The sequence below is a fragment of the Marmota monax genome, unplaced genomic scaffold (genome assembly GCF_021218885.2).
Source record: "Marmota monax isolate L192 unplaced genomic scaffold, Marmota_monax_Labrador192_F-V1.1 WCK01_AAM20220418_F8-fsc00080, whole genome shotgun sequence".
Taxonomy (NCBI): domain Eukaryota; kingdom Metazoa; phylum Chordata; class Mammalia; order Rodentia; family Sciuridae; genus Marmota; species Marmota monax.
Window position 1 is genome coordinate 1,907,587 of NW_026694750.1, and position 12,458 is coordinate 1,920,044.

The 12,458-nt window shown below is 38.4% G+C and overlaps 1 protein-coding gene across 8 annotated transcripts in view; it reads right to left on the reverse strand.

The window, feature by feature from the left end:
• The window catches only part of Kif1b (kinesin family member 1B), a 148,738-nt gene that overhangs the window by 35,871 nt on the left and 100,409 nt on the right, over positions 1-12,458 (reverse strand). For 5 of the 8 annotated variants that reach the window (XM_046424839.2, XM_046424837.2, XM_058572669.1 and 2 more), the window contains 6 exons: positions 11,068-11,205; positions 9,642-9,890; positions 4,254-4,372; positions 3,135-3,220; positions 2,662-2,791; positions 2,353-2,515 (listed from right to left, as the gene is read on the reverse strand). In XM_046424839.2, coding sequence (XP_046280795.1) covers positions 2,353-2,515; positions 2,662-2,791; positions 3,135-3,220; positions 4,254-4,372; positions 9,642-9,890; positions 11,068-11,205 — 885 coding nt within the window. The remainder of the gene's footprint in view (positions 1-2,352; positions 2,516-2,661; positions 2,792-3,134; positions 3,221-4,253; positions 4,373-9,641; positions 9,891-11,067; positions 11,206-12,458) is intronic. The other 3 variants (XM_046424841.2, XM_058572671.1, XM_058572670.1) reach the window with 1 other exon arrangement.

Consider the following 12,458-nt stretch of genomic DNA (forward strand, 5'->3'; position numbering starts at 1 on the left):
CAACGGACTATGTTTATTTATCTTCACAAATAATAAGATTTTATTGTTAGTCTCCCTATTATTAGTCTGAAATTAAAAGTGGAGAATTAAAGAATCCCTATCACAGATTTATTGCCACATAGAACTATCCATCAGAAGGACCCTCAGGCTGGGACAGTGTGTTCAGCATGTGAGGGGTCCTGGGTTTAATCTCCAACATGTGTGTGTGTGCACGCGCGCATGTGCACGAGGGTATACACACACAAACTCCCTGACCCCATTCAGAAAATAAAAAGGGAAGGGGGAAGGAAATACTTTGAATAGGGGGACAGAAAGACCAGTAGGATGAACTCGTTATCTTCCAAATTAGTTCATAGTCTGTGAGCAGCAATGTGCTCTTGACAATTGCTCCAAATCACTGATTCCATGCTTTCCTAGTACTCCATGCATCCTTATATTTTCTTTCTTCTCATTACTCCTCTCTCTCTCTCCTTCTTTTCTTATCCTCCTCTCTATTTTTTTCTTCTCCTGATTGTAGATTATACCTGCCAGAGGCCCTTTGTGGGCATTAGTGGACCTGATCTGCTGTTGTGGGTGCTGCAGATATCCTGGGTCCCAGTGCTGAGTCAGGACCTCAAGCCACTGCTGCAGAGCTGCACCTTCCCTACTCAGACCAGTGGAGAGATGAGGAAAGCCCAGAAAAACTGAGTCTTCTCAGACCACTGGTCCACATGCTCTCAACTCCTGAGCTAATATAGGTGGAGGTGCTGCTCTTTTGGGTTTGAGGACAAAGGGCAACATATTCCTACATTCCTATTGTCATTTCAGACATCAGTTAACCAAACAGATCTGTTTCATAAGATGTATCACTTTTTCTTTTTTTTTTTTTTTTTTTGTGGTGCTGGGGATTGAACCCGGGGCCTTATGCATGCGAGGCAAGCACTCTACCAACTGAGCTATATCCCCAGCCCCACTTTTTCTTATTAAAATAATAGTGAAAGTTGCCCAAATCAGATTCATCTTAGCCATGTCCATCCTACCCTAAATTTGAGGCTCTTAGTGAAAACACACAAAATAGCTGAAATCAACTGGCTGGATAGTATTTCAATAACACTCATGAGTTTCAGCAAATGGTACTGGTGGCTTACTATGTAGTGATCACATTTAATTCAAGACTTGGCTGAAACACACAAGCTTGGAGCATCCAAGCTCCATCATCAGGATGCCCAGGAAGGCTGGGGCACATATTGAGTGGCAAGGGACAACAGAACTCTAAAGCAGTCTTTGGGTAGTACCAGCGGCAAACTGTAGGCTTACACAGCAGCCCATATTGAAAAATATATTGATGTTAAGAGGAATGAAAACTTTAGATTCACAAAGTGTTTTCCTGGGAGGTCTTGAGAAGAAAGCACCTATAGGCTAGGGTTCTGGAAAGTCACAGGATAGAAAAAGATTCTGAGTAAATGAGAAATGAAACCACAATCTTCTCTCCACACTGGCTTTTCTCAGTTGATGCAATAATAGTTTACTCCTCTTTAGAGATAATTCACTGATTTAATCCTTATTTATTAAGAATACATTTCATGGGCTGGGGTTGTGGCTCAGTTGTAGAACGCTTGCCTAGCACAGGTGAGGTACTGGATTTGATTCTCAGCACCACATAAAAATAAATAAATAAAAATAAATAGGGGCTGAGGTTGTGGCTCAGTGGTAGAGCACTCACCTAGCACATGCAAGGCCCTGGGTTCAAACCTCAGCACCAAATAAAAATAAATAAAATGAAGGTATTGTGTCCAACTACAACTAAAAAAATAAATATTTAAATAAATAAATAAAAATGAATATTTAAATAAATAAATAAAGGTTAAATTCTTAAAAAAAAAAAAAAGCAGAAGAAGACAGACATTTCATCATGAAGAACACTAAAAACGGCTGGGGCTGTAGCTCAGTGGTAGAGTGCTTACCTATCATGCATGAGGCACTGGGTTCGATCCTCAGCACCACATTAAAATAAGCAAATAAAACCAAGGTATTCTGTCCATCTAAAACTACCAAAAAATTAAAAAAAGAAAAAAAAGAACACTAAAACCACTAAGTACGCTTATCTGGATCAGACTCTACATTCTTGGTACAGGAGGACAGTTCACAACAGAATGGTCCAGGAGGATACATGGCTCACTTCTCCCCATGAGGAACCCTGTATTATTCCAGTAAAGGTTTCTGATTCCCACTCTCATTATGAGTGAACAAAGTGTTTTCCTTTGGAGACAGTTTCTCAAGAGTACTAATATCTCCACGAGTGTAAAGCTCTCTACTAGAGGACATCTTCTCACTTAACAGCTGGCTAAATAGGCAGAACAAAGGGTGGCTTACTTGAACTGACAGAAGATATCTGCATACTCTGGAAGGATCCCACTGGCCTGCAACACTGTTACTCGGAAAGTGAAGGCACTGCCCAGTTTCAGATGATTGCCAATCTCTTCTGAAAACCCTTCCATAACCATCTTTCCATCCAGCAAAGTGCTTGATTTCAAATCTAAAGAAGGTCAAGGGAACACACACATGGGTCAAATAATGTGAAGAAGAGCGAGTTCTTTCCATTACTAGTTGATGAAAACAACTATGTCCCATATTTTTCCCTCGTAGACAATGTCCCAATCATAGTAAACTCTGTCTACGCACCCAAGTCATTCGTTCGACTGATTTCTTCAGGAGGAGTGATGACCTCAGAACTCTGACCCTGCCCTTCCACAATTCTCAGCTCCTCCAAGGATAGACCAGAACGAGTCATTGCGACTGAAGAAAAGTCACTCTGAAAGCAAGGCAGCGAGGATGGGGGTGAGTGTATATGAGAACATAGAAAAAACACATTTTCCTATTTTCTTTCTTATGTCTGTATACCCAACAAATAATCACTGGAAAACTATATGGATTAAGAACTGTCTAAGAAAAGGCAACACTACAGTAATACAAACGCCGGGTCTCTGCAGTTGTTTGACATAGCCATATACTACTGAGCAACTCAGGGGTAATCAGCCTCCTATACTTTTAGTTCTAGGCAGGAAAACTGGTCTCCAATGCGGGACATTTTCCTGATAAAATCATCTACTTCCTCTCTTCCCTCAAGGTGTTTCTGCTTACCAAAGGTTTCTCACCTGATTAAAGTACTCGTTATCAAAAGATATTTTAGCTGTTCCAGATTGTCGAATTCCAGAGCCATAATCGGGAGCTTCTTCATCCGCTAAGTGGAAAAACATCAGCAAGGATCAAATGAGACAATACATGGGGAGAGGAGATGTAACTCCTACTGGATTATAAAACAAACAAGACAGTCCTTTTGCATAAGGACAAATGACTCTAAAATAATAAAATGACATTGGCTGTTTCCAACTTGACTCATGTAGATTTACCACACTTAGCTCAAGTGAGACTACTTAGTAAAGAATCAGTTTTATCACTGAGATGGTTTAAATATCACACTTAGAAATACTAAGCCTTTCCCATGTTGGCAAGATTGTGTTGAATAACACAAAACAAATATTTGAAAATATTATACTGCACTTGTGGAGGAGACCTCTACAAACTCAATATTGGTGATTGTGTGATAGGTTTCCATGGGAAAAAGACTGAAGTGACAGTCACTAGGGCAAAGCATTTGGAAGTTAAGACAGAAAAATACAGGAAAGGGCCACATTCTTTCCTCAGAATGTCAGCTGGATAAGTGAAAAGTGGTCCATGTGCTGCAAAATAGCAGCCAAAGAAATGTCTACTAGAAGTATCCTGAAAGAAAATTTAGGTAAGAAAAAGTTCTAAAACTCTTTCATCACTTCTGAACATACATTAAGATACATTATTTAAAATGTCAATAACTTAAAGTCATTCCAAGAGCTTATCTTCAAGTTAAAGGAAATCTTTTTACGCCAATATTCCAAAGTAGTAGTAGACCAGACAAAACAAAATCTATTTTTTTATATTTATTTTTTAGTTGTAGTTGAACACAATACCTTTATTTTATTTATTTATTTTTATGTGATGCTAAGAATTGAACCCAGGACCTTGCTCGTGCTAGGCGAGCACTCTACCGCTAAGCCACAACCCTAGCCCACAAAATCTATTTATGATATGTGGGGACAAGAGCTAGAAAGGAAGTAAGAAAGGCCTTCATAATGGATAAACATATCACTATTTGGGTTTGACTGAAGCAAGGCCCATATAGAGCCACCTTTGTCTCCAGGCAAGAACTCACAGCCTTTACTGCAGAGTTGGTGACCTACCTGCAATGGCCTGTACAGCCACGCGCAGAAATCCCCGCACTTCTCCCTTCTCACTGACGATGGCCACCCTGTGAATCAGGGGCACGGGATACAGCAGATTGCTCAGGTATACAAATGCCCTAGAGACAGACACCAGGAAACAAACATCAGAGCATCCTACAGAGGGAGAGGCTGGCTTTCAGCCTCAGTGAGAGTAGCTTCCTGAACCTGAGCTGGCTTCTGCACCTTATCTTAAGATCATTTCTTGGTTCTATCCTCTCAAACTGCCTCCAGCTGCCTTTTTAGCCCTGATGACACGTGAAAAAATTTCAAACACTGGACAAAGTGCTGACAAAAACCAATCTAGTTCAAATTACTCTCTGTAAGAACTACACTGTAGGTAGAAGAGTAGCAATTGGAAGTAGACTTCCAAGATACTGCTCTGTGAATACTGCTGGTGGGGTGAGAATCCCATTAAAGAAATTAAACCTTTAAACATAAGGAATTACCAAGAGTTCTAAGGTTTCCCGATAGAGAAAACAGAAATCAGGAAACAAAAACCAGGGAAATGTGACTGAAATATGATTAATAACTAAAATAAATTTCAAATCTCAGTATTATGGGTCTTTAGTTTATTCTAAGGACTCTTTTATCTTCAGGTAAGGTGACTGACAAGATAAGAGAGGCAGACACATGTGGGCAAAGACTGTGCAGCCAGAAATTTCTGAGTAGCAAGCTTATAGACTGCATGGGCATCAAGATACATGCTAAGGGGAGAAGCATAAAGCTCGTTCCTACAGGGTTTGCTTTTACTCCTAGAGTCCAAAACCTAAGTCAGAAATGCATAAATAAAAGGTGAATTACAGATCTAACACTTTATATTTCAAACAAACTAGCCAATTCTGTCACATCACCACTCTTTTTTTTTCTTCTCTTTATTTTGTAGCTATTGATTTTTAAAAAAAGGCAATAAAAACTGAGTGTTCTTTCTAATCAGTAGAAGGGAAATAGAATCTAGTTCCTATAGTTACTCCTGTCTTCCCACTTGGTATATGCTGCTCTTTGAACATAAGACAAAAGACGAAGAATAAACATTTGCATCAGGAAACCAAACACAATGGAACGTGACACACATGTGCCTGTCTGCTGCTTTTCCTGCTCTGTTTTTACAACAAAGCTAGAAGGATGAAGGAGTGGACAGATACTTGGGATTTCAACTCAAAATAATGAAAACAGACAACATAACAGAAAAACAAATGTTAATTAAAGTTTAAGAATATAAATGAAATATGAAAGAAAACAAAAATAACTGCAAATGAACATTAAATCAGATCATGATGTCTACTTCCCTTTCAGTCTGCTCCAAAGCAGGAGAGGGGGCAATGCTGAGATAGAAGGTTAAAGCTTTGCTATGCATAAATTTAGGAATGAAAATGCATCTAAAAAGGATTACAAACAAGACCATCAAGCACCAACTACTAGGAGAGTCTAGAAGACTAAGAATTTGGCATATGGAACCAAACGGATCCTCTCACTTCTGAATCACCATACATAACAACTTCCTCTCTTGATGGCATTTCCAACATGGAGGACATTAAGAGCCACTACACACATGCCAGGTGGGGCCAACTGGAGGCCGCTCTGCACTCACTGCCCACCTCGTGCCTTTGACTTAACATCTTTGGGTCTTATTTTAAACACCGTTTTTTTTGTTTGTTTGTTTGTTTTTTATAACAGGACCCCGATGTTATATGATCTGAGCAACACACACAATTCTTTAATCACTGGTAAAATGTATATTTGTGTGATTGCTTAAGTGTCTCTATCACCTACCAGACTCTAAGTCTGTGATGACAGGAACCATTTGTTTTGCTTACTACTGTCTGAAGAGGGCTGGGCATAAGGTAAATACACTCAATAAGTATCTAGTGAGTGAACATCTATCTACATATATAAAAGAACAGCAAAGTGATATGTCATCTACCTTTAAGTAGAAGTGGAAGGTTTCTCAGAAAAATGAGAACTCTCAAGAGGCAGAGAGGCAAAGCAATTCAACTTCATATTGGGTTAATTTTTTCAAAACCGAATTTATGATGGATATTAACTATATATAACATGTTTGATCCCTAACCATACTTAATCTGTCACCTTAAACATAGCTATTCAAAACAGGGGCCACCGTTTTTTAGTATAGCTAATTGTATTTTATGGACACATCACAATAAAGTAAGATTGGAGCTCACATTAAAGAGCAGAATTTCCTTCGTGCCTATGGCAATGGCTATTCCAAATGTGGAAGCACTGAAGGCATTATTGTAGATATTCCTTTTCAGAAAAGAGAATCTATAATTCTGTGATAGGAGCATGGGCATCAGTTCTGACACGGAAATGCACACTCACTAACAGCCCTTGTCATGTTAACAGGACACAACCCATAGCCCAAATCAGTGCTGTATAAAACTTCTCCTTTCAAGTTTTTTAAACTGGAATTTTTATAATTACTCTGCTTTTCTGAAAGTCCTTATACTTTGACCTAGCAGACTGAAGAACAGGGAGGAGAGAAGTTATAAAAGATGTATTACGAGAAAGTTCTGTGAAGTTACATCGAAAATAGAAACAAATTTGTCAACATAAAGATAAGAAAAATCAGTATAATTATGGTGATACAGAAAGAATGTTTGTTAGGTACTTAGAGAGGCCACAGAATAATCATCTTTGCCCATTTTCAACCCGGAAGACTAGCTTACATATTTTGTATTTCATCCCAAGTTATGATGGATGGTTCGTAACATCCCAGCATGCCAAGAGAATAGCTAAAGGGACAAGCTCTTTTAATTTTGATATAAAGATTCATCAGAGGTAGCCACAGCCCAGAAACAAATCTATAAATGGAATTTCATAAGAAAATGGATTTTTTTTTTGGGGGGGGAGCGGTAACCAGGGATTGAACTCAGGCACTTAGCCACTGAGCCACATCCCCAGCCCTTTTCTATATTTTATTTAGAAAAAGGGTCTCACTGAGTTACTTAGCTCCTCATTGAGGCTGACTTTGAACTCACAATCCTCCTGCCTCAGCCTCCCAAGCCACTGGGCTTACAGGCATGTGCCACCTAGAGCAGTTAGAAAAATGAAAATTTTCAGAAGTGAATTGTATTTATAATTATGTGCCAACAGGGGAAAACTGATCCTATGAATCACAAAAACAGGAAAAAAGGTACTCCTCTTACACATCCAATGACTACTAAACAACACTGTTATACATTTTCTTTGCAGAGGAGAATAACTGAAGGCAAAAATGAGAGCTATCCTTCATTTTACTGACTGATTTTCACACACACACACACACACACACACACACACACCCCACCTCCCAGTCTTTTCCTTTTTTTTTTTTTTTTGGTGGTAAGAATATGTTCTACCAGTGTGCAACACCCCACGTCCCCCTGTCTCTTTCTGGCAAGGCAAAGTTAGGTCTAAGAATCTGGAAACTCAAACAAATGTAAAGTCAATTCCTGAGCCATAGTATCACAAATATTTACATAAAAATCAAATTAAGAGTTGACTGCCTTACACTTATATTTTATATCTGATATGAAATATAAAACTAGAAAGAAAATAATGTACATATCTTAACCCAGTTAATATCCACATTAAGTAGCATTCTGACTTCAGTTTTCTAAACAACTGATTAAAAATACAAACGCTTCTAAGTAGAAATCTTAACCAGGATATTCATTTTGCCAGTATAGATAACACAATATGAAAGATGAAAGACTGGCAAGACTCTTTCCTACCAACTCATTTTATATGTGAAAATCCAACAGGTCAATTTAAGTAGCTTGTATTAAGTAGAGAGAAGACTTCTCCTGACCAGGCCACTTCTCCTGAAACTGTCCACTCCTCACAGTACAGTGGTGTAGAACACAAGCAAACAGCTTTAAAGCTATGCAACTGGCTTTGTTCATTGAGGCCAAGTTCATGGGTAGAAACTAGTTTCTAACTTCCAACTCTCTTGGAATAGGATGGATATGTGCTGAAGGATACAGAGAGCCATAGAGTAAACGAAAGCATTATTATCCCATTATCTGTATACATTTTTCTCACTTTTGGTATAAATCAGCTTTTCTGAGATTCTAAGTATCTGTTCCAGGTGACATACCAGTAGAAAACAATATCCATGGGTATATAATCCCATTGTGTTTATTCATGGAGAAACAACTTATAATGCCCCTTCCCTATTATAAAGTCCAGAGACTGTCCAATATTATGACTCAAACCTGTAACTGAGGTTTTCGTTTTTATCAAAAAGCTTTTCTTTCTTCCCTTTCCATTATCTTCTATAATAGTTATGAAACTCCCACCTGGTAGGTAACACCTCTGTCTAATGGGGTCAGGAGACTTGCTGGACATCAATGTTTAGATAACTTGTGTTTACCACTTAACAGTGAAACAATTCCCTTATTTGTAAAGGGTTCAGCCATGAAGTTAAATTTTATATTTTAAAACCGGAACATACTTTTTAGTTAATCCAGTGATTTCTCTACTGTCAAACTTGTAATTATCATTTCATCGTGAAGACTTGATGTGGAAAAAGACACCAGTGTCGGGAATTTATGCACAGAGTTCTATATCACTGACAGAGGGATGCACGGACTGAGAGCTAAAGACAATGCCTCAATTTGGTGAACTCAACATAAGTTTTGATAAATAATGCAGTTTTATGTCTAAATGAACAAATATTCATTTGTTGATGGTGTCAACAAGTAGTTTTCTGAGATTCATCATTATAAAGCTGATAGGTAAAATTCCAGCAGAAGCCAAAGGCCTATAGATGCATTCAGTGAAACTGGATATAAAAAAGGCAGCCACTGTAGACATGAAGTTTTCTTGATTCATTTTAGGACTCAGTAGACTAAGCAAAAAAATGAACCTAACAGTACCCGGTTCCACTTTAGTCTCCTGTAGTACCACAAATTCTTCAGCCTAACCTTGGACTTGGTGTGTTTGTTCCCATGTAACCCCATATGCCTCCCTCAGTCACATTCCTTTAAGAAGGAAGCATAGTCCACAGTATCATTTGTGAATTCATTACCTTTGATTCTTAGCCTTACTTTCTCCTTTGAGATTTCCTCCTTCAAAACAAAATGATTGTTCTGAATTTAAGATAAGCATCCCTCCACATAGTCTTCATATATTGCTGTATGCTGTATTAAGGAGATAGAATGCTCACAAATAATGCCTGAGCTCTCTAGCCAGATTTGCATCTATGGGACTTTAAAGCATTGGCAGACCTGGGACTGAGCATTCATGAATTAAACTGACTAAGTCAGTATTATCCAAAATTGAACAAAGAGGTCTTTATAACAAGAGCTGGTCCCTTTTTGCCTTTCTCACAATAACCTCACCAACCTTCCCACTAAAATGAACCAAGGGGACCGGTCGTAAAACGGGTCATGCCCATCACTGAAGAGATCTGATCCCTCCTCCGTCCCTGCGTCAGAGCCGGTGTCATCCACGAATGCCTCATCATCAAAATCCTCCATCTCATCTTGCTGCTCGTCAGCCAGCTCAGTGATGTCGGAATCGGCCGTGGAAAAAGTGGGGGAGGGTGTGCGGTCGGCAAGGCGCTCATTCACACAGCCGTGGAAAATGGGGGAGCTAGACACCAGGCAAGACGCCGATTGACACAGCCAGGGAGAGAGGAATAGTTGGTTAAACAAGAAGCGATAGGTGCCAACAGGACAGAGTCTACTGGGGAATCAACACAATAAAAGCAAATAGAAAAGCAAAAGGATAAAATAAGCATAAATCATCTGGATCAAGTGAAAGGGAACAAAAGGGCAGGTTGAAAAATTCTACAAAGATGGATCCTTAGAATAAGAAAAGCAAAGGAAACCCATGAGTAGAGCGACCTAGGTGAATACTGTGCTAGCAAATATTTACATTCTCCAGTTCACACAGAAAGACCAGCAGCATCTTGGCCTCAAAGGAGCTACTCAACATTAAGGTGAAATAATACGAATTTAAATGTTTATTTAAATGCTAACATGTTCTTGAAACAGAAGAAAAAAAATGGATGAAATAGTACATTCCAAAACAGCAAGTGCTTTGCTTGGGTAAGACGTTTTTGGCCAATTCATCTCTTTAAATAAGCTTGTCTACTATCGGAGTGGAGTGGAGAAGACTTCCTTCATTTCTACAAAATACTCTTACTTCAGCAACAGATTTTTACATAGCTCCTTTAAAAAACAGACTACTTTTGCAATTGAAAAACAATTCTAATTCTAAAAATAGCACAAAATATAAATTTCCTGCTTTAAAATTTCTAAACTTCTAAACGACTCAATATAGACTCACAGAGGCAATATTTGTTTTCATAAAATGTTGAATATAATGTATATATAAAAGAGACTCAAGAGGACTACAAAGATATGCAATTAATTTGCCCTTGGCAATGACAAAAGTGAGATGAACTGCTTTATGACTTCTCAGATTATGAAGATATTGCAGTCGGCTAAGACAATGATTTTAAGTTGCACAATATAACTTAATATATCTTAATCAATTTATCTTAATTAATTGCAAAACATTTTGTAAATAAGCTGAGAACCAAAGAAGACTGTCAAACCCTTTCAAAAGTTTGAGAATCAAAAGAATATGCATGTTTAAAAATGCTGAAGGGAAGTATACCAAATGACACGGTGGTTATGAGAGGATAAAATGGGGCTCTTTTATTCCTTTTTTCCTTTTAACCTTCTGTAATATCAACTGAGATTTTTAAATTAAAATACAAGTATTCATTATTTAAAAAGAAACCAACAAAATCATCACATACCTTCCCACAAGTTTGAACCAGTGGAATCGATCATAGAATGGATCACTGCCAGTCATCGTAGCTTCACTGTCATCTTGGGCATTAGAGGCCATCTCACCCGCCCTATCATACATCTCACGCATCAAATCCAGCCTCTGCCTATTTAGCAAACATGAAGGACACTGAGTTAATATTATGAGCTTCCATTAAATTTTTGTTTTGGAAGCATCTTACATGCAAGGTTTTTTTTTCCCCCTGGTACTGGGGATTGAACCCAGGGGTGCTTAACCACTAAGTATGTCCCCAGCCCTTTTTATTTTTTATATTGAGACAGAGTCTCACTAAGTTGCTTAGGACCTCGCTAAATTGCTGAGATGGGGCTGAGGTTGTAGCACAGTGGTTGAGCACTTACCTCACATGTGTGAGGCACTGGGTTTGATCCTCAGCACCACATAAAAATAAATAAATATATTGTGTCCATCTACAACTAAAAAAAATATTTAAAAAAAAATTTAAAAATAAATAAATAAATTGCTGAGATTGGCCTGGAACTTGCAATATTCCTACCTCAGCCTCCCAAGTGGTTAGGACTAACAGGCATGAGCTACCATGCCTGGCAAGAGTTTGTTTTAAAACCAGGCATTGTGTTGCACATCTGTAATCTTAGTAGCTCGGGAGGCTGAGGCAGGAGGATTGCAAGTTCAAAGCCAGCATCAGCAATTTAGTGATGCCCTAAGCAACTTATTGAGATCTTGTCTCTAAATAAAATATAAAAAGGGCTGGGGATGTGGCTCAGGGGTTAAGTGCCCCTGGGTTCAATTCCTCAATTTCCAATATTAAAACCAAAAAACAAAACAAAAAAAAAAAAAGGAAGAAAAGAAAAAACAAAAAAAATTTTTTTAAAAAAGCTGTTCCCATAATTTTTTAAAAAATATTATTTTTTAGGTGTAGTTGGATACAATGCCTTTATTTTAATGTGATGCTGAGGATTGAACGCAGAGCCTCGCACATGCTAGGCAAGCACTCTACCATGAGCTACAACCCCAGCCCCTGTTCCCATAATTTAATGTTATTAAAAACAAATGAGGGCTAGGGTTGTGGCTCAGCGGTAGAGCACTTGCCTAGCATGTGAGCGCCCTGGGTTTGATCCTCAGCACCACATAAAAATAGATGAAGGTATTGTGTCCAACTACAACTAAAAAATTAAATAAATATTTTAAAAAAATGAGGGCTGGGTATATAGCTCAATTGGTAGAGTACTTGCTTTACATGCACAAGGCCCTGGGTTCAATCCCTAGCACCACAAAAAAAAAAAAAAAAAAAAGAAAGCCAGAAGTACTGAAACCAAAATCCTCAGTATCTAAGAAGTCTGAGTCTACAGAGAAGCCATCAAAATTCAAGAATGGCCACCT